This window comes from Aquila chrysaetos, chromosome 26 (assembly GCF_900496995.4).
Source record: "Aquila chrysaetos chrysaetos chromosome 26, bAquChr1.4, whole genome shotgun sequence".
NCBI lineage: Eukaryota > Metazoa > Chordata > Aves > Accipitriformes > Accipitridae > Aquila > Aquila chrysaetos.
In genome coordinates, this window is record NC_044029.1 from 9,277,731 (window position 1) to 9,302,522 (window position 24,792).

The following is a 24,792-nucleotide window of genomic DNA, read 5'->3' on the forward strand; positions in this document are numbered from 1 at the left end:
TCTTGCCAGAGCTAATCCCTACTTGACCAGTGGTGGGGTTTTTTGCACCATAGTTCTTTGCACAGATGAGTTTGTTGAATGATTTTGCAGAGCACCTCAGGGATGGCAGGGGAAGAAATAACAGTCTGATGAGTCCATGTCTCAAAACAGAGTAATAGAGTCCATGTCTCAAAATTGTTTATTTTTTTAAATTCTTAGTATATGCAAAGGGGAAAAAAGTGTAGCTAGTAGTTAATAACAGATTCTCTTCCTATCCCCCTGCTATTTAGGATTCACGGATTAGAGATGCTGTTGGACTACACTCAAGGAAAAAAAACTTTAGTATCCTTGTTTCTAGTCCTCTGTATGTATAAAGGAAGAATATCGGGCTTTCTGGTATCCTGCTGAAGGAGAAGCAGACATCCCGCAGTGACTAGAGTTTCAGAGGAAATTACAGCACTACTGAAGAACTGAAAGAGAGAACACTGTCACTGGAGAATACATTCAGACTTTGAACTGAAGTGTAAACCACTTTCTTTCAGCTCTCCAACATATTTAACATAATCAGACTGTAGTGCTGAGGCCGGGCTGCCTGTGGCATGCTCAAATGCTCTAGATAACTATGGCTCTTTCCCAAACAATTTGCTAATGGCCATTCCTTCTACGCTTTCTAATCATCCAGGGCAGCAGTACCACCCCCGTTTGGAGAGCCCTACACATTTTTCTCTATTTTCAGAGAGCAGTCTTTTTATTTAACTTTCAAACAATTCTATGCAGTTCACTTACTAGTTGAGCTTTCTCTTCTAAAGCTGTTATGAGTGGCAGATAGAAAAAGTACTTCCTATTTATTTCAAGAACTCTGAAGCATCCTGTACAACATTTATCCCTCAAATTCTGCCATTTTTGTTATGAACAAAGACACCAAATTTATCACGGTACAGCCTACATAATTTACATACGGCAATAACAGACTTATGTAGCCATATAAACTTATATATTACTAACTATGTTTTTTAATATATAATTATAACCTTTGGGTTTTTTACTTATATAAGATCATTTCACTATCATCAAGTGCATTTCCCCATACAGTAGCTGTTATAAGGGTTATTACTGCTGGTTGGAAACGTTTTACAACACTGACAGAAGGTATACTACCTTTACAGTAATTTCTTCTTAAAAAAATAGCCAAACTTAAGTTTCTGACCAAAATTGAAAATAAAAATAGAAGTCAAAGAAAATATCCATGCAACATTTAGTCAAAAGATTAAGCACCAGAAAGTTCTGGTGAAGGTGTTGGGAAAATTGACAATTAGTTGGTGCTATGTTTCTCCGACAATTACTTCTAAAAAAGTTGACTAAAAAGCATGCCAAGAACCACCATAATGACTATGTATCCTGATATTTTTTTAGCAACTAGCTTAGTAGGGGTATTATACTATCATAAATGTGGAGAGGTTTTAATACAATAATGAATCACCAAAATTTGAAAAAAAGGATCCGATGTCTAATGAAAATAGGTAGCATGAGTTCCATTCCAGAGGGAAAAATTGAGATTAAATTGGCTTGTTCAAAGGCTACAGAAGAGCTCATTAGCAAAACTCAAACAAACTCATGAATACCTAATTCCAGATGCTATGCTCATGTCACTGATATTTCTTAACAGTGATAATATGCAAAACTTTCATGCATAATTATTAGCAGGTTTTATACTTTTAAAATCTGCTCATTTATGGCAACCTGTGCACTGAAATTACTTTCTCTCTTAAGCCTTGTTTTTCAAAAACAGCATTTTCCATTCATTGCATTGTTATTTGAGTCGGATTTTTACTACTTTTAGAGTGATTTTATTATTATTGAAGCGAAATGAACCAAAGGAGAAGAAATAATTACTGTGCAGAGTGATATTTTGGGCTATTGGCCCAAAGACGAGTTGCAGTTTTACTGCCAAGTTGTGTATAAAAAAAGAATATATGCACCAAAACATTGAAATGCAGTCCCAAATGCTCGAAGTATTTTTAAATACCCAATGTGGTGTTTGTTAAAATACACGCTACTCTATTTAGGAGGCATAAAAAAAAGTGTGGTGAACAAGTTGTGTGCCAGAGCAATAGCTTGTGAAAACAAAGCTCTAAAGATATTACAAGAGAGCCCAGCTTCTTGTCAGCATAATGTAAGCTCTTAATAATAAGCATATTCAAAGAATGGCATACCTTAAAATATTTCTTCTCCTTTTGTCTCCAGTCGTCGCTAGTGATACAAAAAGATTAATAATCATGGAAAATACTGGTTTATTGCATCCTTTTTGTTTGAGGGAAATATGGCTTCTTTACCTAGTTTACTACAAGGTATTATAACTGCTTTTCCTCGCTGCACTATTAGTTGCTATTTTCATTGTCTGCTGAAGAAGGGACCTCTTACTGACAGCTACTGTTAGCAAGAAATCATTTTCCAAGAGTAGATAAGGATAACAGCAGCAAGCTGTCAAATCAGATGGAAACAGCTTCTAGTATTTACTTCTACCCAAGTGCACAGAACTAGAGCATCCATTCTCTACAATGACAGGCATGGATTTTTTTTTTTCTTTTTTTTTAATCAGAGGAGCAAATCTTGGATAAGAATAAATTTGGGTGCCTTTTTAACAATAAGAAATTTATGTAAATGGAACAAAACTAACTCACGTGATTCTTTTTTTTTCCCCCTACACTAACACTTAAAACAGTTTGTATAGCAAGTACATTTGCTTGCTGCATTAGTAATGGTAAATAAAGAGGAAATTAACACCACAAACTATTCAACATGGATAACAAAATGAAATTTGGTGTTTTAAAAAATATTAAAAACAAAGAGTATATTTTTTGCTGTTCAGATCAAAAGACAAGTATTATGCTACATAGATGAGATTAAAGAAAGAAAAATGCAATTACTACTTTTTAATGACTGCTCGGATGAGCATACAGCTACTCCATACATTGTTGTTCAACTAAGATGCTTCACAATCCGAACTTCATATTCGTATCTTGACATTCACATGTGCATAAAGAAGCAGTCCTTACCAATCCTATGCTAAACTGACGATAAGGGAGAGGGAAAGAAAAAAAGAAATAAAGAAAAAGAAAAAGAAAGGTAATTATCCATGAAGTTCTGGGGAATAAAACTGATCAAGGCTGAGTGCAATGCCAAAGATGCCAAAAAAGCAAAGGAAGTTCTTTAAATCTTCTACAGGCACAAATACAGCAGAATGAGGCAGAAAGATCTCACAACGCTGTTGCAAAGGAAACAAAAGAGAAAAGTAGGACAGGAAAACAGAACATTGTGGTCCAGAAGAGTATTTCAGTATTAGAATAACTTCTGAAAACATTAAGCAAAATTGAATGATTCACACTCATAAGAACAGAGAGTAGGAGGATGAGTGCAAAGACAGAAGGAAAGTGACTTTCTATAGTAGTATGAAACCACTTCTATATTCTCTGTCAACACCATGTCTTATTGCTGCCCACTGAGAACACCAGGGTAATTGATGTGAGAAGCAAGATGCTAAGAATGGGATTTTGAACTCAGAGTAGGACTATAAGAGGTAATACTAACTTTAAAACACAGATGATCTGAATGATTGTGCAAGAAAGAATTACTTTTCTTTTTTCTTTTTTAGTCTTTGTGTCAATCACCTCTCCGGAACATCTAAGCAATTTGACTCCAATAGTAGAGTTTATTTGAACCACAAAACTCAACCCTCTTACCACAACTTCGTCTTCACATAATAGATATTAAGGAATTTTGGTTTGGTTTTTTTTTCCCCGCAGCACTGATTCGGGAAAGGACTGAAGCACATATTCAAGTCCCACTGACCTGCCCAAGATGTGAACGTATGACATTTCATTAACACTAACACATGATGGAACAAGGACAAACATCTGAGCAACGTGCGGAATGGGTTCTGAAGCCAAGAGCTGTAAGGCCAGCTTAAGTCGGTGCCACATACGAGATGGGGCTTATCAGACCAGGTGTAGTGCCACAATAATGTGGTAATTTTGGCTGCTTTTGGAAGCAGCCTAGTATCTGTTTCTTGCTGTACATTCCATTACAAAAGCAGTAGCTACATATATTAATTTAGCAAGACTTGAATGCATGGTTAAAGTTAAGCACCCACTTGGTGTAGCAGGTCAACTATTTCCAGGAAGGATCTTCAAAGCTTACTTACAAATGTCACAGCAAACACCAGACTAAAATTTCATCAGTAATTATGACCAAGCAACTAATACCTCTGCAGCAGTCTAACAGTCTAAGCCTCTCTGTTATTTTCTACTTCTTTAATCAGTGTCTATAACAGTACAGCAAATATAGCATAATGATCTTTGATGTTCAGATGTGGACTGCAAGGTACAAAATGGCCTGGAGGTAAAAGATTATGCTTTTTGAAGCTTACTTTTGGTACTACAGAGAAAACTAGAGATAACAAGGCATAATGAGAACAATTTTGTGTGTCATTATAACCTTATATTAAACATGAGGCAATCATCACCACAGAATGACTCTCAGTCTAATTGAAAAAGACGCAACAGCTACCACCTATTTTTAACTTTTTTGTTTGTTTTTACATTTTGGGAGGCTTCCTTTGCTATAAAAGAACACTCAAATAATGTGAGCTGTTTTATGTCAGTTGGGCTGCTCGTTACATTGAAGGCAGCACAGAGTAACACTTGCGCCTTTCCCTCCCTAGTGTCAAAACATGTATACAGCCACTTCAGAATCTATAAACTACATTAATCAATCTTGCCTATTTTTCCCTCAAGTACTGACAAACTGTAATGAGGCAATGCTCAGATCACTTTAAAGATATCTGAAATCCTAGTCATAACCAAAACAGCAGAAGAACAAGCCCGGTAACAGATGCAGCTAAGGCATCCCAAGTCCTCATTACAATTCCGCCAGCCAAGGCCAGGAAAGCTGGCACGTGCACGGTGGCTCGGAGGCGGCATCACCACCTTCTACTCACTTGACTTTCCCGTGAGATATTTTGGGGTTTTTTCAGAGATGAGCCACGCACGGTGCTTTTGAATATTTTTTCCACATTGTCAGTGATTGACAAGAATAGTCTGGAGAAATGTAAATTGCAGAAAGGCTGTGGCTGCCTGCGGGGTAGGGACTTTCTCACCTGAGGCAGAACACTACTTCTCTGCCTGCACTGCCTGCAAGGTGCCCATGAAGGGGCCAGAAGAAAATGCTGGCGAGGTGCTTATCGCCCACGTCTTCACTGAGGACTGAAGATGGAGCAGCCGCTGAACAAGTTTGCCTGAAAGTCCCACAGCAGCAGGGGAGATTATATTCTTACACGTACTACAACGCAGAGGACCTGATTATAAACCATCACCATGTGAGACAATGCCATTTCCAAAGCAGTTCAGCTACATTAGTACACAAATGCACCTGTGCTAATAGCTTGCCTCTCAAATGACCTTATTAGTACAGCACATCAGCTCAATGTTGTCGCACAGCATCCAGCCACAGAGTGGCTTTCATCCTGCTAGGCCAGAATACAGATGGAGCTGGAACAAAACACCCGGCTCCCTGCTTTAGCAAAGCTGGTCTTCACAGATTTCTACTTCTTTATCAGTTCCCACACGGGGAGTTTTTGAAGAGATCCTTCTTTGCTTTTTAGCCTAGGACAGAAGAAGTTCTTTTTCAGAAGCTGTTTGCAGGAGAAGAGAGGAAAAGCAGAACCATCAAGGAAAATGATCCCGCCGCTCAAAAATGATCAGAAGTAAGAAAATACTCGTGAGGAGAAACGGCTGCAAGTTGAGGAAAACAGAGAAATGAGGAGTGGCAGCCTCTTCTTAGCAGCCTAAAAGGAAGGAAAATGCTTCTCCACTCTACTGTTTGACTGAGCACTCCATTATCTTGCTGTCTGAATAGCCTATTTATCACTAGCATTCATAAAACTAAAAAAAAGAGGCAAACAAAAATAAATTGTTTTTCCTACGTCAACCTCATTTAATTACTGAAGAGTAGTTTGAATTGTTGATCTCCTAATGCTTTGGCGGGACTGGCAGCCAGTCTAGTCCAGTCAGGCTTGCCTGATTGTATGAGAAATAGAAAATAAAATTAGCATAGTCAAAGCCAGGGATAAGCTAGGAAGTATTCACAATAATGAATAGAGTTGGGTGACAGGTCGCTTTAGCTGGGAGTTTCTGATACCCAGCCTTGTTACAATGTGTGTGGGCTAGTAAATATTCAGTAGAAGTTTAACAGGATACTTTAAAGAGATTTACAGTCAGCTCAGTCATGTCTATATCACCACACTGACATGCTGTCTTTGCTTTTGCATATCTTACAAGAAACTTAATGTCAGCTTATATGGCAAGAAACCAGACAATCATATATACATGTCTGAGCATACTGAGATGTGTATGATGAAAATAGCTCGCCTTGTCTCCTGGGAGCATAATACTCAGTAGTCTAATTTCCAGACAACACTGCAGCAAATCCTACTGTTGGACAAAAACTAGAACTATTATTATTTTTTTTTAATCACAAAAACTGGCTCAAAGCAAGCAGACAACTATTAATACAGTCTGGGATATCTGGGGATCTCCACCAAGGACAAAAATGGAACATACATTAACTGTTTAATCAAGTGTAAACACACTCTTTTCTTTCCAAGGAATGCCAAAGTTCTACCGCAAGCTTTATGGCATCACTAAACTGGTAAGTCTCACAGCATCATATAATCACTCTGGTGTGCTGTCTCGCAGTTCAGTTACTTCTCTTCATTTCTTGCCCTCCTGCACTAGTTTTGAAAAAAAGTAAAATAAATGGGATGTGCTTGTTCACAGTTAAAAAAAAGTCACTTACTGCAGCAACAAGTTTAATAATTTTACCTAGGGCAACAAAGTATATGAAGAAGAGTTACAAAATCAGACTGACGATTGACAAGCTACTATAATGCTGCTTTGCATGGCATCTTATCTGCCAAATCTACTTTTTTCACTCCCTATCAGCTCACAGTAACACCTGCATTTGCCTCTTACTACCACAGCTTTTAGACTGTGGCATGATATAACTGTCTAACCAAGAAGCACACCTCTGTCAGCAAATGAGTTTGCATCATATAATGGGCTTCTGAGCAGAGAACTGGAAAAATTCAAGTGCAATATGTTTAAGCACTGTCAAATTTTTCTTTCACAGACAGGCAAAGCAATCAAGTGATCCCTTCTCACTTCTGATGAATTGTGAATAACGAAGGCTTAGTCAATGCCTACATTGCACTCACAGGTGGTATTTCGAACATTCTCATATAAACTTGCTCTTGTGCCAAGAGCAGTACAGCCAGGCAGCATGGAGTTCAGGATCCCAGCTGGATCTGCCGTACACACTGAAACCACAGAGCCACAGCTAAACATTGTTACTGATCCCTAAACTAGCGGGTTTACTGCCTGTTTGGATGTGTTTATACTAGCTGTAGTCACATTTCATTACGGCATAGATACAACCTTTGAGAGAAGTAGCTGGGCAATGTTACGAATAGCTGACATTTATACGTTAACAGGAAGGCATAAGTATTTGACAATAACTCTTTACAGTACTTGTATGCAGGAGGAACTACAGTCATTTCCTAGGCTGAATAATATGACCTCATTTCCTCATTTTTATTATGTAGTATTGACGTTATTTGCATCAGATGAAATAAAAAAACCCAGCATCTCCCTGATGCTGTCCGTTACTATTTCTTATATTTTCTAGTCATAGAGAACAGAACATTCGGTGAACATATGAAAAACCTTAATGAGCATGATAGATTACCAGACTCCAAATGGAAAATTACCAGGGTGGGGTCTGTAATACTAACAATGCATCTTTAATTCCAAAATACAGAACTAAGATCAATGAAGAAGAAAGTATCCTCTTACCTTAGGGTCTCATTTTCTCCGTGTTAATACCAAACCTGTAACAACTAATCAAAACACATTCCTGCTTTTTCTCATTTTCTACTAATGTACATACTACCACAACTTAAAAGGACATTTCCTAAAGTAACCTCTTTAGATATAGCTGATAAAATCAGACAATTCAAAGGCAAAGACAGACAGGAATAAATAAAGCATTCACCATAGAAAGTAAAAATTACCTTTAGCAGGGTTTACTTTTATCCCTGACCTATACAGCATCTCCTCATTCTGCCAGTCCCCATTCCTGACAACAGTCTTGAGTCCATAGAAAACAATTAACGCAGCAGTGGAGCAAAAAACCAAGTTCTTCAGAAAGCGCTTTTGGGCTTTGACATAAAGGGCCCTGACACCTACTGTAACCAGCAAGCAGAAGCCCATACTAGGAACATACAGCACACGCTCTGCTATTACAAAGCCAACATAGAAAAATAGGTTTGTGGCAGGAACAAAGGGCACTATTAACAAAGACAGAGACAGAATGACAATGTTCTCAGTTGAAGGAAGCTGTGGTTTCTGCGTTTCATGCTTTTTTATACCATTCTCTTCTTTTGATGCAAAGCTTGACTTCACCTCCAGTGTCTTGTACTCCATCTCTGAGTGGCAGCTATGCCCATTAGCATTCTGCTTGCCGTTCATTACAGTTTTCCCATTGCATTCTCTCTCATTGCTGGAGCCCTTCAAGCTAAAGTAGGCAAGGAGGAGGAGTCCAGCATAGAAGGCCACAGTGTGTAGATTCCTCCAGTCGCTGACTGCTTTCAGAAGAGGCACAGCATCCATGGACCAGTCAAAGCTGAGGGTATCTGGGCACAGCAAGAGCCAGAGGTTCTTGGTTGGCAGGTAAAAGAAGGTCAGCGTACGTGTGAGAAAACTGTCTGAGTCAGCTGCTGGATTGTCAGAATTGGAAAAACTTGGGGGCTTGTTGCCCATCCAGTATAAGCGGACACCCAGCAGTGCAGTCCCCCAGGAGGTCAATAAACCAATGCTGAAGAAGAGGGTCAAATTCTTTCTCTGGAGGGGGGAAAAAAAAAAAAAAAAAAAAAAAAATAATCAGCATAAATCAATACTAGGTGTTTAATTCCGTAAATTATAAACAAAAGGAACCAAGAAATATCTGATACAACTTTTTTTTTTTTGTAATGGAAAGAATCACTATAGATCTCAGTCTCTGACATTGTATCACAAAGTGTTGGGGTATGCTCTTGACCATACACTAAAAGAACAGATTCTTTCATTTAAGCTGTATCAAGCCTGCATCAGAGTCAAGCCTTTAGAGATCTTAGGGCTGTCAGTCCTTTCTTAAGATTTAGTTGTGTAACCCTTTGAAAACTCTTTATTTTAGAGGAATTTATGGAATCTTACAATGGCTCCTACATAACCTCCCAAATCCTTTCTTTGCTCCTGGCTGTGACAAAAACACCAGTTTGCCTTAATTAGATTTAAAGTATGTTCCAGTTCTGTTTGCCCTAATGAAAGTCTTTCCTAATGTATTTCACCTGAGAACTAAATAAAATTTCCAAGAAGGCAAGAGAGGAAAACAGACACACATTCCATGTTTAGGTCTTCCAGCTCCTACCTATTAACTACAGTGATTATTTGGAGCCTTCAGATCTGCCTACTGAAAGTCCCACTTCATTTTGCATCTCACAGCCAAACAATATGTTGGTTTTCTTTCTTCAAGAACACCATATTAAATAAGTGCTCTAAAACCTTTCACATCATCATACCCATCTAAATAATATTATGTGAAGCATGCAGCTGCCTCCACCTACCCATGTCATCATGCTAGCAACTTGAAGAACCTCCACTTATTTATGGAATAACTCAACACTTGCCAGCTGGAGCTGCTTGTTGGGTTCCCCCCACCGCACCCGAAAGCACGCACTTACTCAAACGCTTGCAGAAACATACCGCTTCTGCCTAAATGAGAAACAGGAAGCAAGATTTTCTCACCTATTTCTAGGACTGATGAGCTTAAGTTCTGCTCTCAATTACATGGGCACCCTAAATGAAAGCTGTTTTAGATTACTCTCTCTTAGCAGAAGACTCTGTAAAAACTAAAATATGTGTATTTTTATATTTCAATTTCTCAGATGCCTTTTGTAAGAAAAGAAAAACTATTTGCCAAATAGCTCCAGATACAGCGTAAGCATTTTGATAATCCTTCCCCCCATTATTACAAAGAATTATTTATCAATCATTTTTCATTTTATTAGGTCTGGTTTTTCCATCTCACACTACACATTCCTGGGATGGTTATTCAATGTTCCCTCAGTTATTCAGAAGCAGGACCTCACACTGGAATGTTTTATCTTATTTCTTTCAAACAGCTCATTTTTCTCCTTTGTGGGGGGACTCTCCCCTTGATATTGTGAAATACAGATAATTGTGCTGCTCCATTTGAGGTCAATTATTAATAATTTTCTACCATGAGGTTACTGATGTTTCAGTAACAAGACGTGGTCTAGTCATCATAATTTATCCGCTTATCTCATGAAGAAAATTATTCCTTTTCACATTTCTGTAGAGTTTCTCCTTGTGAAGTTTAAAATATTTAATGGCAGTGAGATTAATTCACTCAAATTTGAGGCAACATGGAAGAATTCAATGGAGGCATTAGTAAGGAACAAATTTATCATGAGAATATTTACGTACTTGTATCAGAACCACCTAAAAAATGCTGACACTTTTTAAACATAAAGTAAAGCCTGAGTCCACATATTTCATTTGCCATAGTAATTCCAGTTTGATTTATTAGCTTTTCCATATTTCTATATCCTGGAAAATCAACAATTTTTTGGTAATAAATCAATCAAAACCCACATCTACACTTTATGATTAATATATTCCCTGGAAAGCCTACTGTAACAACCGACTTTTATTTGTAAGCTGTATAATACTTCACAACTCATCTCAGATACTGTTTCATCCCTGCCTGCCAGGACTGTTTAAATGCTTTTAATGTTATAAAGCTGTGTAAACTGGTTATCACTGAAACTCCCAACTAAGTTTATATCTGGAATAAAAAGATTATTCAGATTTCATGGATTTGCATGTACACCCTCATAGTAAAACCTTATGTCCCTGGTTCAACTTGTCCTTTCATTCCTGTCACATTTTGCTAAATGAAAATTTTTCTGCCCACCCCTCCGGCTCAATTATTTTCAAACTTGTTTCCTTTAAACATGCATACAAACAACTCTCAAATGTTCAATGTGACCTTTTTTTCTCTTCTATACACCCTTCTTGAGGTCTCTTAAGAGGAGGTTGGGAAGTGGATGATGGGGTTTTTTGTTCATTTGTTTGTTTTAATTAGAAATTCAGAGCAGGTCTTTGCTGGAAGGCTATATACTACTCGAAAGATTAAGACATCCCAAATACTAAGCAAGGGAAACTTGATTAGCAGATGAGAAGTGAGCTTTCACGGATTGCTTAGACTGCTTTGTTATTTTGTTAATACTTACTTAACAACTGGAAGAAAATCTCCCTTTCCTGAAGATCTAACCATTGTACTTTTCAATTAAATGCTGAGAAAGTTCACATTACAAAGTTCCTGGACAAAACCACGCTAGAGCAGATATGCCATTCCTCGTGAATAACAGCAAAACCTGTTAAAAACTTTTAGATCTTCTTCATACATCATAAAACAGTAACAATGAAAAGCTTGCCTCTTGCTCCTAGCCCTAGAAATGCAAACAATCTGTACCTCGGAGCTAATCCATCCTCACTACTGGAGTAATTATTTGCAGCCGCCCTTTTAAGCTTAAATTTAAGATCTGTAAGGTCCGGATCCTCACACTTCTTGGTTCTACAAAGAACACAACTTATCTATATGCAGTATTGTGTTTCATGCTTTAACAAAGCTTTTTTTTTTTTTTTTTTTTTTTTTTTTAAACATTTTACACCGGTGTCAAATGAAATATCTAAGCGTTCACACATGGAGCTCAGCGATATCTGAGTAGGTGGTTTTCGACACCAGCTTATCTATTTATCATGCTGTAAAATACTAGTTAACTAGAGAAAGAGCTCTGGTAGATTCTTTAGCTTAATTAACTGACTACAGGAGTGGAGCGCAAATATCCTTTTGTTGCCTCAGACACAAATGGTTTGCATCCTTCCCCAGAAAGTATTTCAGACATGGATATTCTCAAAAGCCAGTAGCTTTACATCTTTTTAAAATTAACTACATATTAACTACAGCTACCAATAACCTGTATAACACTGACATGCCATTGTGAATTTTCAGATTTCAGAGGAGATCCTCTGGATGCAGTCAAAAACCAAGACTGAAACTGTCCCTAACACTTAAACTTCTGTCATAAAAATTTAAAGTACAATGCCTTTTTTCCCCCCCTTTTTTTTTCTTTTTTTTTTTTTTTTTTTTAAATCATACATAGATAGCGCTGGCTCACAAGGGGAATGACAAACTCATTCCCCTTTTTTCCTCTCTCAACATTCATGAATTTTGCACAGCTTTTATCCCTCTGTACTAATATAGTCAGAGATAATTAGAAAGGTTTAGCTCACATTTTGGCTTTACTTTCTTCCGGGCTTTGTATAGCAAACCAAATGAAAAAAACCACCTGGTTACAGCACTTTATTAAAATTAAATAATATAATCAGTTCCCCAGTAGACTTCTGCCTGCGAAGAAAGTGCTTTCAAAATGAACTCTGCTCAGACAAGCACTTTCACTAGCAACTCTTCCTCTGAGCCTCCTGACAGCCTGTGCTCCTCTGACTCTCTACGTTCAGTGTAGCCCAGCAGCAGGAAGAGATCCTCTGTAATGCTTGGCAGAAAGGATTTGGATTACTATACTCATGAGTCCTAATCCAGCCCATCTGCCATATGTTTTGACACCCCCATAAATCCTCTAACCTTTCATAAGTAGTCATTTTCATCTGGGGAAAAAATGAGCACTGATTTAGATCAGATTTAACATCTCTCCTGCCTGCTAACAGTCAAGTACCACCACTGCAATTTTAGTGTTTGTGACTGCAGAAACCTTTTTCATCTCTCTACCAAAATCCATCTGCATGACCCACCCACATTGCACATTTCCTTTGCATTAAATCCTAATTCCTCACTCCATTATACTGCTCTTAAATAAGGCACTGCAGCAGATTTCTTGATTGGGCAGCCCCTGCCAAAGCTCAGTCATCACCTAAGTGGTATCCAAAGCATTTTCAAAAGACACGATTCTTTTAACCTCACCTTGTCCATTTCACAAAGCAGCATTAAATATGGCACATGATCAAGACAGTCCAGATATCAAAATCACTGGGGCTAACCACACACTAAATGTTATTTTTAGAACTCAGGAAATGCAGAAAAGAAAGTGGTAAGTCACCAGGCATTACTCACAGGAGTTTCTTTTCCAACTTAGAGCTCCTTGAAAATACACTGGCTTGAGAACCGGGACTTCCCAAAGTAGTGAAATGCTGCCAAATCACTAGACTGACAGTGTCTTGTTTCCACAGTAGGTAGAGGCTCCTGGATCAGCCGAGTTGGAGCTGAACTAGAATTCAAAACCTATACCCGCCAAGGACAAAGCTATTTGTCACAACCCCTGCTGGGTCGTCGTACTGAGCTGGAAGTGGCCTTTACCGCTCCCTCTCCACCTGCCCAGTTTGTTCCTGCTCGCGTGACCCACTAAATGAGGTTCACTCATTTACGCTGGTGATACAACAACAGCTGGCCTGAAGGTTTGTTTTTCCTCTGAGTTGGAACTCTGTCTATAGCGTATCCAACGTTGTGACCAACTGTACATATTTAGTAACATCTACTTCTAGTGTTATGAACCCACACAATTCTTCCTCAACACGGAAGTCAGTGCATTCATAAAACAGCTGAAGATTATGTGTACATTTTTCTATTGTAATTAGCAAGTAACACAAGCTAAGCAGTCCTTATTGCTGTTGACTTGCCTTACTAAAATTTAAATTGAACTATAAATGCTGGCATTTAAAACTGCCTAAAGTCTTCCTCTAAAATTGTTAATATTTTATACAAATCTTTAAATTAAAAAAAAAACCCAACAAAAAAAAAAAACAAAAAAACAACCTCTAACCTCTCAACTGAAGAAACAGTGATAAGGACTACAGGGGAAAAGATAAATTGCATTAAGTGCAGAAAATGTATGAATGACTGGAGGTAGTACAAGAGCAGAAGGGACTATATTAGCTTGGTAAATCTGTGCACATGATCAGTGCAACAGAGAAGGCTCTCTCTGAGGGTAAGTCTCCACAGCCAAATGCAGCGTGACAATGGTGGTGCTATGGATATCTACCCAGGGTTAATCCATCTATCTGCAGCAGGAAGAACTTAACACTGGAGGTTAGAAGTCCCCTGGGGCCAAAAGACATTCCTGAACTGCCAGACTGCTCAAGTGCTGTCCAGTACTACTGTTACCCCCACACAGGTAGATAGGTGGTCCAACAGTCACACCTGCATTTCACTTAAGCATTGTCTCATTCGATAGGTTTTGCAGTGAAGGAAGGGTGCTGCACTTTCTGCACTGCCAAAATGCCGAGAGCTCACTGAACATGCAAGTATGTTGGAAGGCAGAATTGGAATTCAAAATGATCTTGAGAAAACAGAGAAATGTTCAGAAAGATAAACCCATATAAAAGGCAGGGGCAACTCCAACTGCTTAAAGCTACACAAGTATGAGATGTGGAACAGGTAGTTGGCTCATCTTCAGAGAAGTATCAGGGATTATCACAGATCACAAGCAACTCTCTTAAACCACCGCTAAAAAGGTAAACACTGTGCCGAGACTACAGATGAAAGCACACCCTTCGAGATGTATCAAGTAACCCTTCCACTCTTCTCAATACTAGTAAATCCTAAAAGAGTCTGGTTCCAGCACAGAACTTTCAGACATAAATGAAGGAACTGGATAGCACAACATGACACAGCAATTCATGTCAGTTCAAAGGGAACCAAGGGAAAATTCCAGCTGTGTAAAGCAGCACGAGTTCGCCTCTGCCGCGTGGACTACAAGGAAGCCGGACAGTCCCACAGATGAGTGGCATGGCAGAGGTGGGCAGCACAGCTCAGCACTACGCTTGAGCCACTGGATGAATAGGCCTGCAGAGCCCCGAGCAGCAAGGAAGCTTTGCCCCAGTGCTACTGGGAAGACCAAGGCTGCACCTGCTGTATGGCTGGGCTGTCCTCTTGAGTAACGAACACACCTGAAAATGAGTACCCAAGGCTCATGCCCAGCATGTCATTTGTATCTCCTGCACCGTGTTAAGTAAATCTGACCTGACAGCGCTTTTGAACCACTCATCCTGTACAAAGTGTGGGCAACTTACTAAAGCCCTGCACATTTGAACGGATGGATATGCAATTTTTCTTCTAAAGGAAGTTTGTTCTGCTCTTCTGTACGACATAAGAGGATGCTTAAGAAAAAAAGAAGCAAAGTATAAAACGGCTTTTAAGAGCACATACCGCAATCCTACCTATAAACCTACTGCCAAAAATTATTATGGCACACTTCACATGTTTCCTACACTAATAAGATGGCAATAAAGGAAAATTAAAGCCTAAGAGCTGCTGGTTTAATATGCAGTGGGAAAAAAAACACACACAATAAGAATGTAAATAGACACATACTTTTTAACTGACTAATGCAAATAGAAATGGATTTTATGAGCAAAAATGTCATTTAATCCCAGATTAAGCCTCTGGCAATGACTAAGCAACTTTATCAATCCAGTAGAAGGAAATCATCAATAATCAATTTCTGTACATGGGATAAATAGCAAGTTAGCTCTAGTTTTCACAGAACAACCTATCTAGGTGTAATAAAAATCCATCAGCTGGAAGCCCACTGAGCTACAAAGTCAGTTTCTACAGTGGATAACAAGCAGCATCTTCTGTGGTTTTTTGTTTTTCCCTTTGCCAACTGAAAAATTGAGGTGTTTTGTTTTATTTGTACCTTTAAAATACAGCCAAAGAACAAGCAGCAAAGTTATCTTGAAACTATACTCATAACAAAGAAAAGATACTACAAATTTGAACACTTAATTGTAATTCTTCTAGTGAAGTAAAGCTTAAACACCTACATTTTCAAAGAGAAACACAGATAATATTCAAAGTCCACGTGAAATACAGAACCTGCTTATTAACTCAGAGGCACTATATATTATCAAGAAAGATTCATTTAAGATCATACAAGTAGTCACTTATTTCCTTTGAAAAAAAGAGTATTTAAAGCTGGTTTTGGTGCAGATCAGATATTCCGTTTTCAGATCTACTGGTTCAGCAAGATAGGGAAAAACATTTGTTAAGTGACTCAGAACCTATTTGTGTGACAAACTGAACACAGGCTAAAAAAATAATTAAAAAAAGAAAAAAAATTCCCCCCCTTCTACACCCACCCACCCACGAAACACATTTATTTATGAGGTGGTACAAGAGGATGGCCAAAAGACACCCACAAGTAGCATGACTGTTATGCTTGAAGTCAGTACCTTTAGAAGCAGGAACAAATTTCACAGTATCACTTACTAGTCATTTATTTCAGATGCAGTGCTTATTATAAATAAGAGCCTAAAGGACATCTCCTATGGTTTGGATGCAATCTCTGTATAATTTCTACTTATTCTATGCCACACTAGCATCACGATTCAAACAATGGGAACCACAAAGAACTGGTAAGCGAAAGGCAACGCAGCAATGACTATCAGTCTCAGAATGCCTTCAGAGAAGTGACTTACAGTGAGAACTACATACCTTCCAGATTCAAAGTCACTGCCAACAGCAGATGAAAGGTAACTCAAAGAGAATGCTAACAAATAGTAGGTCAGCACAACTGATGCAAAGCTTGGTGTCCAAGTATATTGACAGGAACTCCTCTCATACTCCTAGTCAAAACAAATAGTCTAAAGCACATCTACATGCCTCCTTTGTCACCTAACCTAGTCTTCCCTCCCATGTAGCTAACCAGGTAGCTCTGAAGCACTGGCAATAAAATTCTGGAGATATATGCTTGGACATTTGAAGAATAACACATTGGAGGGGGAAAAAAAAAAAACAAAACTTGTAAGAGAAACTAAATGAACAAACTTTGTAAGACCTGACCAGTAAGTACTGCAATCTCAGAGAAGCAAGACTGGGAAAATTAACATTTTAATAACAATTTCATTTGTTCCTCTTCTTCATTAGATCAAGTTAGTCTCTTATAGAATCAGTTATGCTTAAAGACTAATTTGAAGAAGAGAGAGCTTGCTATGTCCTATGTTAATTACTGGGAAGTTTTTTGTATTCGTTCCCTACTGAATACACTAAATAGAAATGGGAATGAAATTACCTATTAGAAAATGAATAGAGAGAACAAATTAAACTTTTTGCAGCAAATAGCACTGGCTAGCTACATAAGTAATCACTACCCAATGACAGCAAAGAGTATTGCAAAGATATCACAGGAATAGAAATGCACAAATATAAGAATATTTAGCCAATAATAAAAACTCCAAACACTTAATAAAATAGAAAATTTCCTCAAAAATATGCTTCATAAAAATAATAGAATACCTTGATAGGATGTCCTCTACCTTGTTTCCCTACACATGAAATATGAAGGAAATAATTTATAAAAAAAAATACTAGTGTTAATTTTTTCTACCCTTAGTCTAGACACCTTTTAAAGGGGTATTTAAAAGGACATTTAAGCATAGTCCTTCTAAAAACACAAACTACATTACTAGGGTCTGAATCAGAGACAAACAGAGTTAAAGGTAAAGCAATTATTGACCTCAGTAATGCAAAACCAAATTCTTAATAATCCAAACAAAGAGAGATGAAAAATGGTGAGGCAGAATACAGATGACAAAACTTACTTCATGTCACGGGATGTCATTACTCTCCATTAAGCTAATGTGAAGAAATGAGGCAGTTAGCCATCTCCTGTGAACCAATACCGAGCTACTTCTCAACGAAACTATTAGGGGGTGAAGTGCTTAGAAGAGGTCAATTACTGGTACTGTAAGAGGTATGCTGAAGCCCCTTAACCAATTACCTTAAACTGACTTGAAAGCCTGCACAGTTATCTTGTTTAGCTTAAAATAAGATCTTTAATATTTCCTGCTAGGTAATGATCTGTGGTCAAATTGGTTTAGCCATAAACCAATCCAGCTTCTCTGAAGGAAATGAAAAAATATATATTCTTTTAGAAGAAACTAAGAAATTTATTTTGCGTTAAATACATTCAATACCGTTACCAAAACATTTGTTTTAAATAAGTTTCTCAGCTTTTTGTACAAAACAAAGGAGGAAGAAATAAAAACAGTGCAAATGGAAATCATTTTCCCTGCACATACTCATCCATATTCACACACAAACAGAGCCTTCCTTATTAGTTCCTGGTTTGAAGGTCCAGTGCATTGCAAACGTGTTCGGGCATCAAGGAAGTAAACGCAACAGTCTTTCCTTAGCACGGCTCTGGTGCAAACAGCCAGCCATTATGAAATTCATTCCGGTCTCATTAACAAGTGAAGTTTGGAAGCGCAGCACTTTGGAGCCATAAAGAAATGATTTATAATGAGACTTCACTCAGTGGGAAGGCCGAAGTACAGCAGTTCTCTCCCCAAGTTATCATAATAGAAAGCTATTTAATGAGTGTGGGATTTCTTCAAGAATTCAAAAAAGGCAGGATTTGGAAGAGGATGTGTTACATTATGCAGACACCCACATCACTGAACGTTTCTGCTACAGTAAAACCATCAAAATAAAAATCCTCCAAGTTGTTCCTATTTTGAGCTTCTAGCTTGTTTTTAATACATGCTTTCAAATGTAAACCACAGATTTGTAGAGATTAGCAGATAGACATAATTCAGCATAAGAAAGTTAGCAAGATTCAGTGAACTAAACCAGGTTGCCTAAGGTCAGGCACTCCATAGTGCAAACAAGAAAAAATTACACCCTGAAGCAAGACACTGTCTGGCAAGGCAACAACAAGAGCAGAGAGATAACTTCCCTCAACAAATTCAGCAGAAGCCTGTGGCACTTACCTGCCTCCTTACAGTACTCTCCCCTTCAGGGGAACACTAAGCGTGCTGATGACTCAAATTCAATTACACACAAACCTGAGTCCTCCCCTTAATCCAAGTCCAGATCAAGCTACATCCAGCCCCCAATAATGATTTTAAAATAAATAAATTTCAGTAATAACCCATATGCCACAATCTTCATGCATGAGATGGGGACATAAGGGCTTTGTGTGCTAGAAATTAATCACCTGGCTTTCAGAGTACATTACTGAGTTTGCTAATGAAGGACAGCAGTGGGAAGGTGGGGAGAAGACACTGGAGCACAGTATGCCAGAATTCTTAAAATCAAAATGCAGGTACAACTGACTCAAATCACATTTATTTTCTAACTAGTAAATTTAGACCGTGGCTTCTTCACAATATGAGAATTTAGACAGCAATGATGTTTTAGGAATTTGTCATGGTTTCAGCTGGAATAAAGTTAATTTTCATCCTAGTAGATTGTTATAGTGCTGTGCTTTGCATTTAGGATGAGAATAATGTTGGTAACACACTAATGTTTTAGTTGTTGCTAAGCAGTATTTATACCAAGTCAAGGACTTTTCAGCTTCTCATGCTGCCCTGCCAGCAGAGGCTGGGGATGCACAAGAAGCTGCGAGGGGACACAGCCAGGACAGCTGACCCAATGAGCCAAAGTGGTATTCCATACCATAGGACGCCATACCCAGTATATAAACTGGGGCAAGTTGGCTGGGGACACCGTGGCTCAGGGATTGGCTGGGCATCAGTCAGCGGGTGGTGAGCACTGGGTATTGTACATCACTTGTTTTGTATATTCTATATTATTATTATTCCTTTTCTGTCCTATTAAAATGTCTTTATCTCAACCCACGAGTTTTACTTTTTTTTTTTTTTTTCCCTGATTCTCTCCCCCATCCCACTGGGCAGTGGGGAGTAAGCGAGCAGCTGCATGGTGCTTAATTGCCAGCTGGGGCTAAACCACAACAGAATTTTTTGTTTATTTATTTTCTATTGTTTTCAGGGTGATTAGTTCCTTGCACGAAGTGACATTGCGTCAGCCCAACAGAGGGAACAGCGTATGGGGGTGGAAAGCTGAAGGAAGTGGTGTGACTTCATTAAGCCATGACTGCTACCAAAGACGCCTATCAAACTGTGACTTCTAAGAATATCACTAGAACAGCTGCACTCTTACCATGCATTGGAGCAGAACACACACACATCGCTGCTTCTTCAGCAAACTGAGACTTGTAATGGTAATACTTATATGAGAGCAGTTACAACTACTATACCTTAAGTAGTAACATTTCATTTTTCCAAGTCTTGAAAAAAACCCAAAGTTTCACTAAACCTAAGATACATAGCTTACATTAGAACAAGAAGTCCTTGAGCTATCACAAAGAAGGATTACATGGCCACAAAATTCCCTCCCACCTGGCAGTCTTAAGAACGTCCATTCTACACAAGCTGCTTGTTTTCAAAGTCAGTACATAAGTTACTTAAATGTCATACTAGTAAAGGTCCAAACTCCTTAGTCTTGCACAAAGTTGTGTGACATCTTTCCTTGTCCCTTGAAGTATGCACGTCTTCAGCTCCTTGATAATCTTCAGATAGTAAGATGAACTTCATTGATAGTGTTTTCTCTGTGCTTCAAACCATCTGCCCAACCCACAGATCCATCATCAGGTCGTCATTCTCCTGTCAAAAGCACCTTAAAACTCCCTCTGAAACCTTCTCCATCTCTCCCTCATGGATGGAATAGCTATCCTCAAATCGCTCCAAAAAGTGGAGATTCTTCCAAAGTTTTGCTACAAGTACTATGACGAAATGCACCTGATACCAGATCAAGATGCTTCTTCTGTCACCAGTTCTGACACAGATATGCTGAATTATATTCCGTAGATTGCTTAACCACCTTCTGTATCCTTTTGCTCTAATCCTTCCCTACTGCCTCTAAATTCAGGAGTTTGTAATGGTGTTTCCTATGGTGCACAAGTAGGTTCTGCTCCCTCGTAAGTGTCGATTATAAAAACAATTAAGCACTACAGACAGTAGTGACCTCTTTTACCATGCCATCTGGAAATTTCTTCTAACATGCTTCTGCTGCACATATATCCAACTGAAGTAACAGCTTTCACTGACTTTATTTTCATCTTTCTTCACCTTTAACTCCTTTTACTGTTTGGTTCTGCCAAATATTACACTGAAATGCAATGGTGCCTTTGGAAATAGTGGTGTCCACCTTTACTCCTAGCATCTTATGAAATCTAACATGACCCAACATTGCATTGTGGGAAGCCCAAGTACAATACTCATAGAATCACAGAATAGTTTGGGTTGGAAGGGACCTTTAAAGCTCATTTAGTCCAACCCCCCTGCAATGAGCAGGGACATCTTCAACTAGATCAGGTTGCTCAGAGCCCCATCCAAACTAAGCTTGAATGTTTCCAGGGATGGGACATCTGCCACCTCTCTGGGCAACCTGTGCCAGTGTTTCACCCCCCTCATCGTAAAAAATTTCTTCCTTATAACTAGTCTGAATCTACCCTCTCTCAGTTTAAAACCATTACCCCTTGTCCTGTTGCTACAGGTCCTATTAAAAGGTCTGTCCCCATCTTTCTTATAAGCCCCCTTTAAGTACTGGAAGGGCGCAATAAGGTCTCCCCAGAGCCTTCTCTTCTCCAGGCTGAACAACCCCAACTCTCTCAGCCTGTCCTCATAGGAGAGGTGCTCCAGCCCTCTGATCACCTTGGTGACCCTCCTCTGGACCCGCTCCACCAGGTCCATGTCTTTCCCGTGCTGAGGACCCCAGAGCTGGATGCAGTACTGCAGGGGAGGTCTCACCAGAGCGGAGCAGAGGGGCAGAATCCCTCCCTCGACCTGCTGGTCTCGCTCCTTTTGATGCAGCCCAGGATACGGTTGGCTTTCTGGGCTGCAAGCGCACATTGCCGGCTCATGTCCAGCTTTTCATCCACCAGTACCCCCAAGTCCATCCCTGAAGGGCTGCTCTCAATCCCTTCATCCCCCAGCCTGTATTGATACCAGGGGTTGCCCTGACCCAGGTGCAGGACCTTGCACTTGGCCTTGTTGAACCTTATGAGGTTCATATCGACTGACTTCTCGGGCTTTTCCAGGTCCCTCTGGATAGCATCCCATCCCATATTGTCTACCACTTACTCTTCCAGAATTTTATCATTTAAATATTCAGGCAGACAGATATAGACCAAGTCCAGATAAACTAGGGTTGCAGCCTTTAGCTGACAATTTCAGCTACTGCTTTACTACAAAGAAATTTATTTGAAAGAATTAATCAGTTTTGAACCATTATCAGTTACCTTGTTTGCCAGAATCTCACTAAGAAAAAATACAGAAGATTTATTGTTCTTACATATGAGTGAGGGGAGAGATAGCATCTTTTATTAGAGTAATCAGCTTAGCTAGAAAAACATACACATTATAATTGGAAAAAAATAGGCCAAAAATGGACAGCTAGTCTGATAAAAGATATTACCCCCTTCCAATAAAGTTTGTTATATTTTTTACCATCGCAATGACAATTACACTACTGCTGTTTGCTATTAAGGAAGAAAAAAGCCTAGAGAAGTGAAGGCAATTTTAGCTATGAAAAAAGGTCTCTTCATTGTTGCATAGTTTTCAGCTGAAGTGTGCAAAGCAGAACTTAGGCTTTTAGCACAATACAACTGAAAGACACAAGGAATTTGCTCTCTTCTTAATACACAGCACTTCTATTAAATTCTTGCCTCACACAGGAATGGCCAAAATAATCCCAGAATTCTCTTTCCTTTAAAATAAAATAATGTAGAATGGGGAAATTTCAGACAACTGTGCTTGCTTTAGCGAGGGGAGGATATGGGTAAAAAGCTATAAATATAATGGGAACAGAAGGAAATCTCACCAGTAAGAGAAATCAATAATTTAAAAGGGAGAAACAAAGTTCATAAACCAAGAGAAGGAAAGAGTGATGGCACAGGCATAAAGGAGAACAGTAATGGGTTCATATAAGAAGACATTCAAGTTTTTATGCTTCCCTTTCCCAAAGAGAAAGGTATGAATTTAAAAAAAAATGGGGGGTGGAACGGAAGGGTGCGCAAAAATCCTAAGTAGTAGAGCTATTTAAAATAAATCACAAAGTAAAGGAAAAGAGAGTGAAATAAATTTGATAATGGGAACAAAACCAGAAAGACAATTTCCTTGGTTTGAGAACCTCTTCCATGACCCCTCTTCCTTCTCTCTTCTCCCTCCTCCTTGTCTTTGAACTTGCAAATATCTGCTATCAGAGTTGTTGGCTAGGTCTCAGTCTTTTAAAACAGACCCAAACTCTGCCTATCCTGGGCGGGTACAACAGAAGTAACCGCAGCGCTTAGCATGATGAGATCCTCCCACTGCCAGCTCTGCAGCCAGCTCCCCTCCACCTACTAAGCTGTAAACCTGTGCAGTCACTAAAAATGTGGTTCCAGAGGAGACTATAGGAGATCCATGGGTAAAACAGAAAATAAGACTTAAAGAGAACTACTACAATTTGTACTAAAATGCCAAGACTCTTAGCCAACAGTGCACATACATATGTACACACACACATATATATATATATTTATATATACCTCCCTCTGTGGGTGGGGCAGATGCTGTGCCACATACATCCTTTGGTGAGTCAAGGGTTTATATTCTGTTCTTTTTCTTCCAATTTCCTAATGAGGTCCTAACTAATTTCCATGTAATAAATTCCAAACTTCCTTTTCTGCATAGAATTCCGGCTCAGGAGGAGCATGGCAGGCTACCCTGGATTTTTTAGCATTATGCATCCTGAGATATTACAGAAAGTGACTGACCACACTCAATTGATTTTCAAGACAGCAACTAGGCTGCAACAGAAGTTGTTAATCATTTACGTACTTCTCAACTTTGCCAATCAATGCAGCAAATACATTTCTTGACCTTGCTTAGAGAAAAAATGAGGATAACCTTTAAAGACTAAGAGTACTCACGCATTATGGATTTATCTGGCTAGCAATATTCATTGCAGTGATGAAAAATTTGACTGAAAAGGCTAACATTTTAAAATTACATACCTCCAAGTTTCATTAAAATTCCTTCTTATCTGCACGAGAACATAAAAATCATTAACCAAAATACATGCAGGGACAGAAATGACAACTGCTAAATTTTTCAGGAGTCCCTCTGAAGGGACCTTGACATTTTTCCAGTTATTAAAAATTACATCTTCTACAATTCACATATCTAAATAGGAGCTGACCTGCAAAGACTACCCTGTAGTTGTATTTGTTCTTCTCTGAAACAAACTGTTTCAGTACTGTTGGGTTGTTTGTCTGAGGTGATTTCTGAGATTAATGTTTCTAATATTAAAATTATGACAATGATAAAAACATCACAAGGCTGAAAACTTCAGCAACTCCATTTTTAATCACCTACCAGCTTGGAAGCATCAGCATCTTAAACGTTTGAAAGTGAAATGCCTTAAAGCACGGACTCCACAGAAAGCAGCACTCTGGGTGAAGTAATGTCTAGGCTGGTGTCTAAGTTCCCTAGAAACCTTACTCCAGTTCCAGTTTCACAAATGGAAGAATTAGGCAGTTGGACCTTTTTTTCGGTTTATGCCTAAAATGTTTTTATTGTAATGTATTGTAAAAGGCAGTGTATTTTCCTTGCTTTTGCTCAGTGACTTTCCAGAATCATGGAAATGCCCTCCTTTTCAAGAGAAAACTAGAATTTCCACATTTCAACCTGTATTTGTTATCTGTGATAGACCCCAGACTATACAGATATTCTCTTCCTAAGACTGTAATTTTCTTTTCTCAAAGTTGATCAATTCTGCATG

The 24,792-nt window shown here is 38.7% G+C and overlaps 1 protein-coding gene across 1 annotated transcript in view; it reads right to left on the minus strand.

Annotated features, from left to right (window-relative positions):
* TMTC2 (transmembrane O-mannosyltransferase targeting cadherins 2) overlaps positions 1–24,792 on the minus strand; it is a 256,843-nt gene that overhangs the window by 101,043 nt on the left and 131,008 nt on the right. Inside the window, exon 3 of the mRNA XM_030002975.2 lies at positions 8,105–8,933. Coding sequence (XP_029858835.1) covers positions 8,105–8,933 — 829 coding nt within the window. The remainder of the gene's footprint in view (positions 1–8,104; positions 8,934–24,792) is intronic.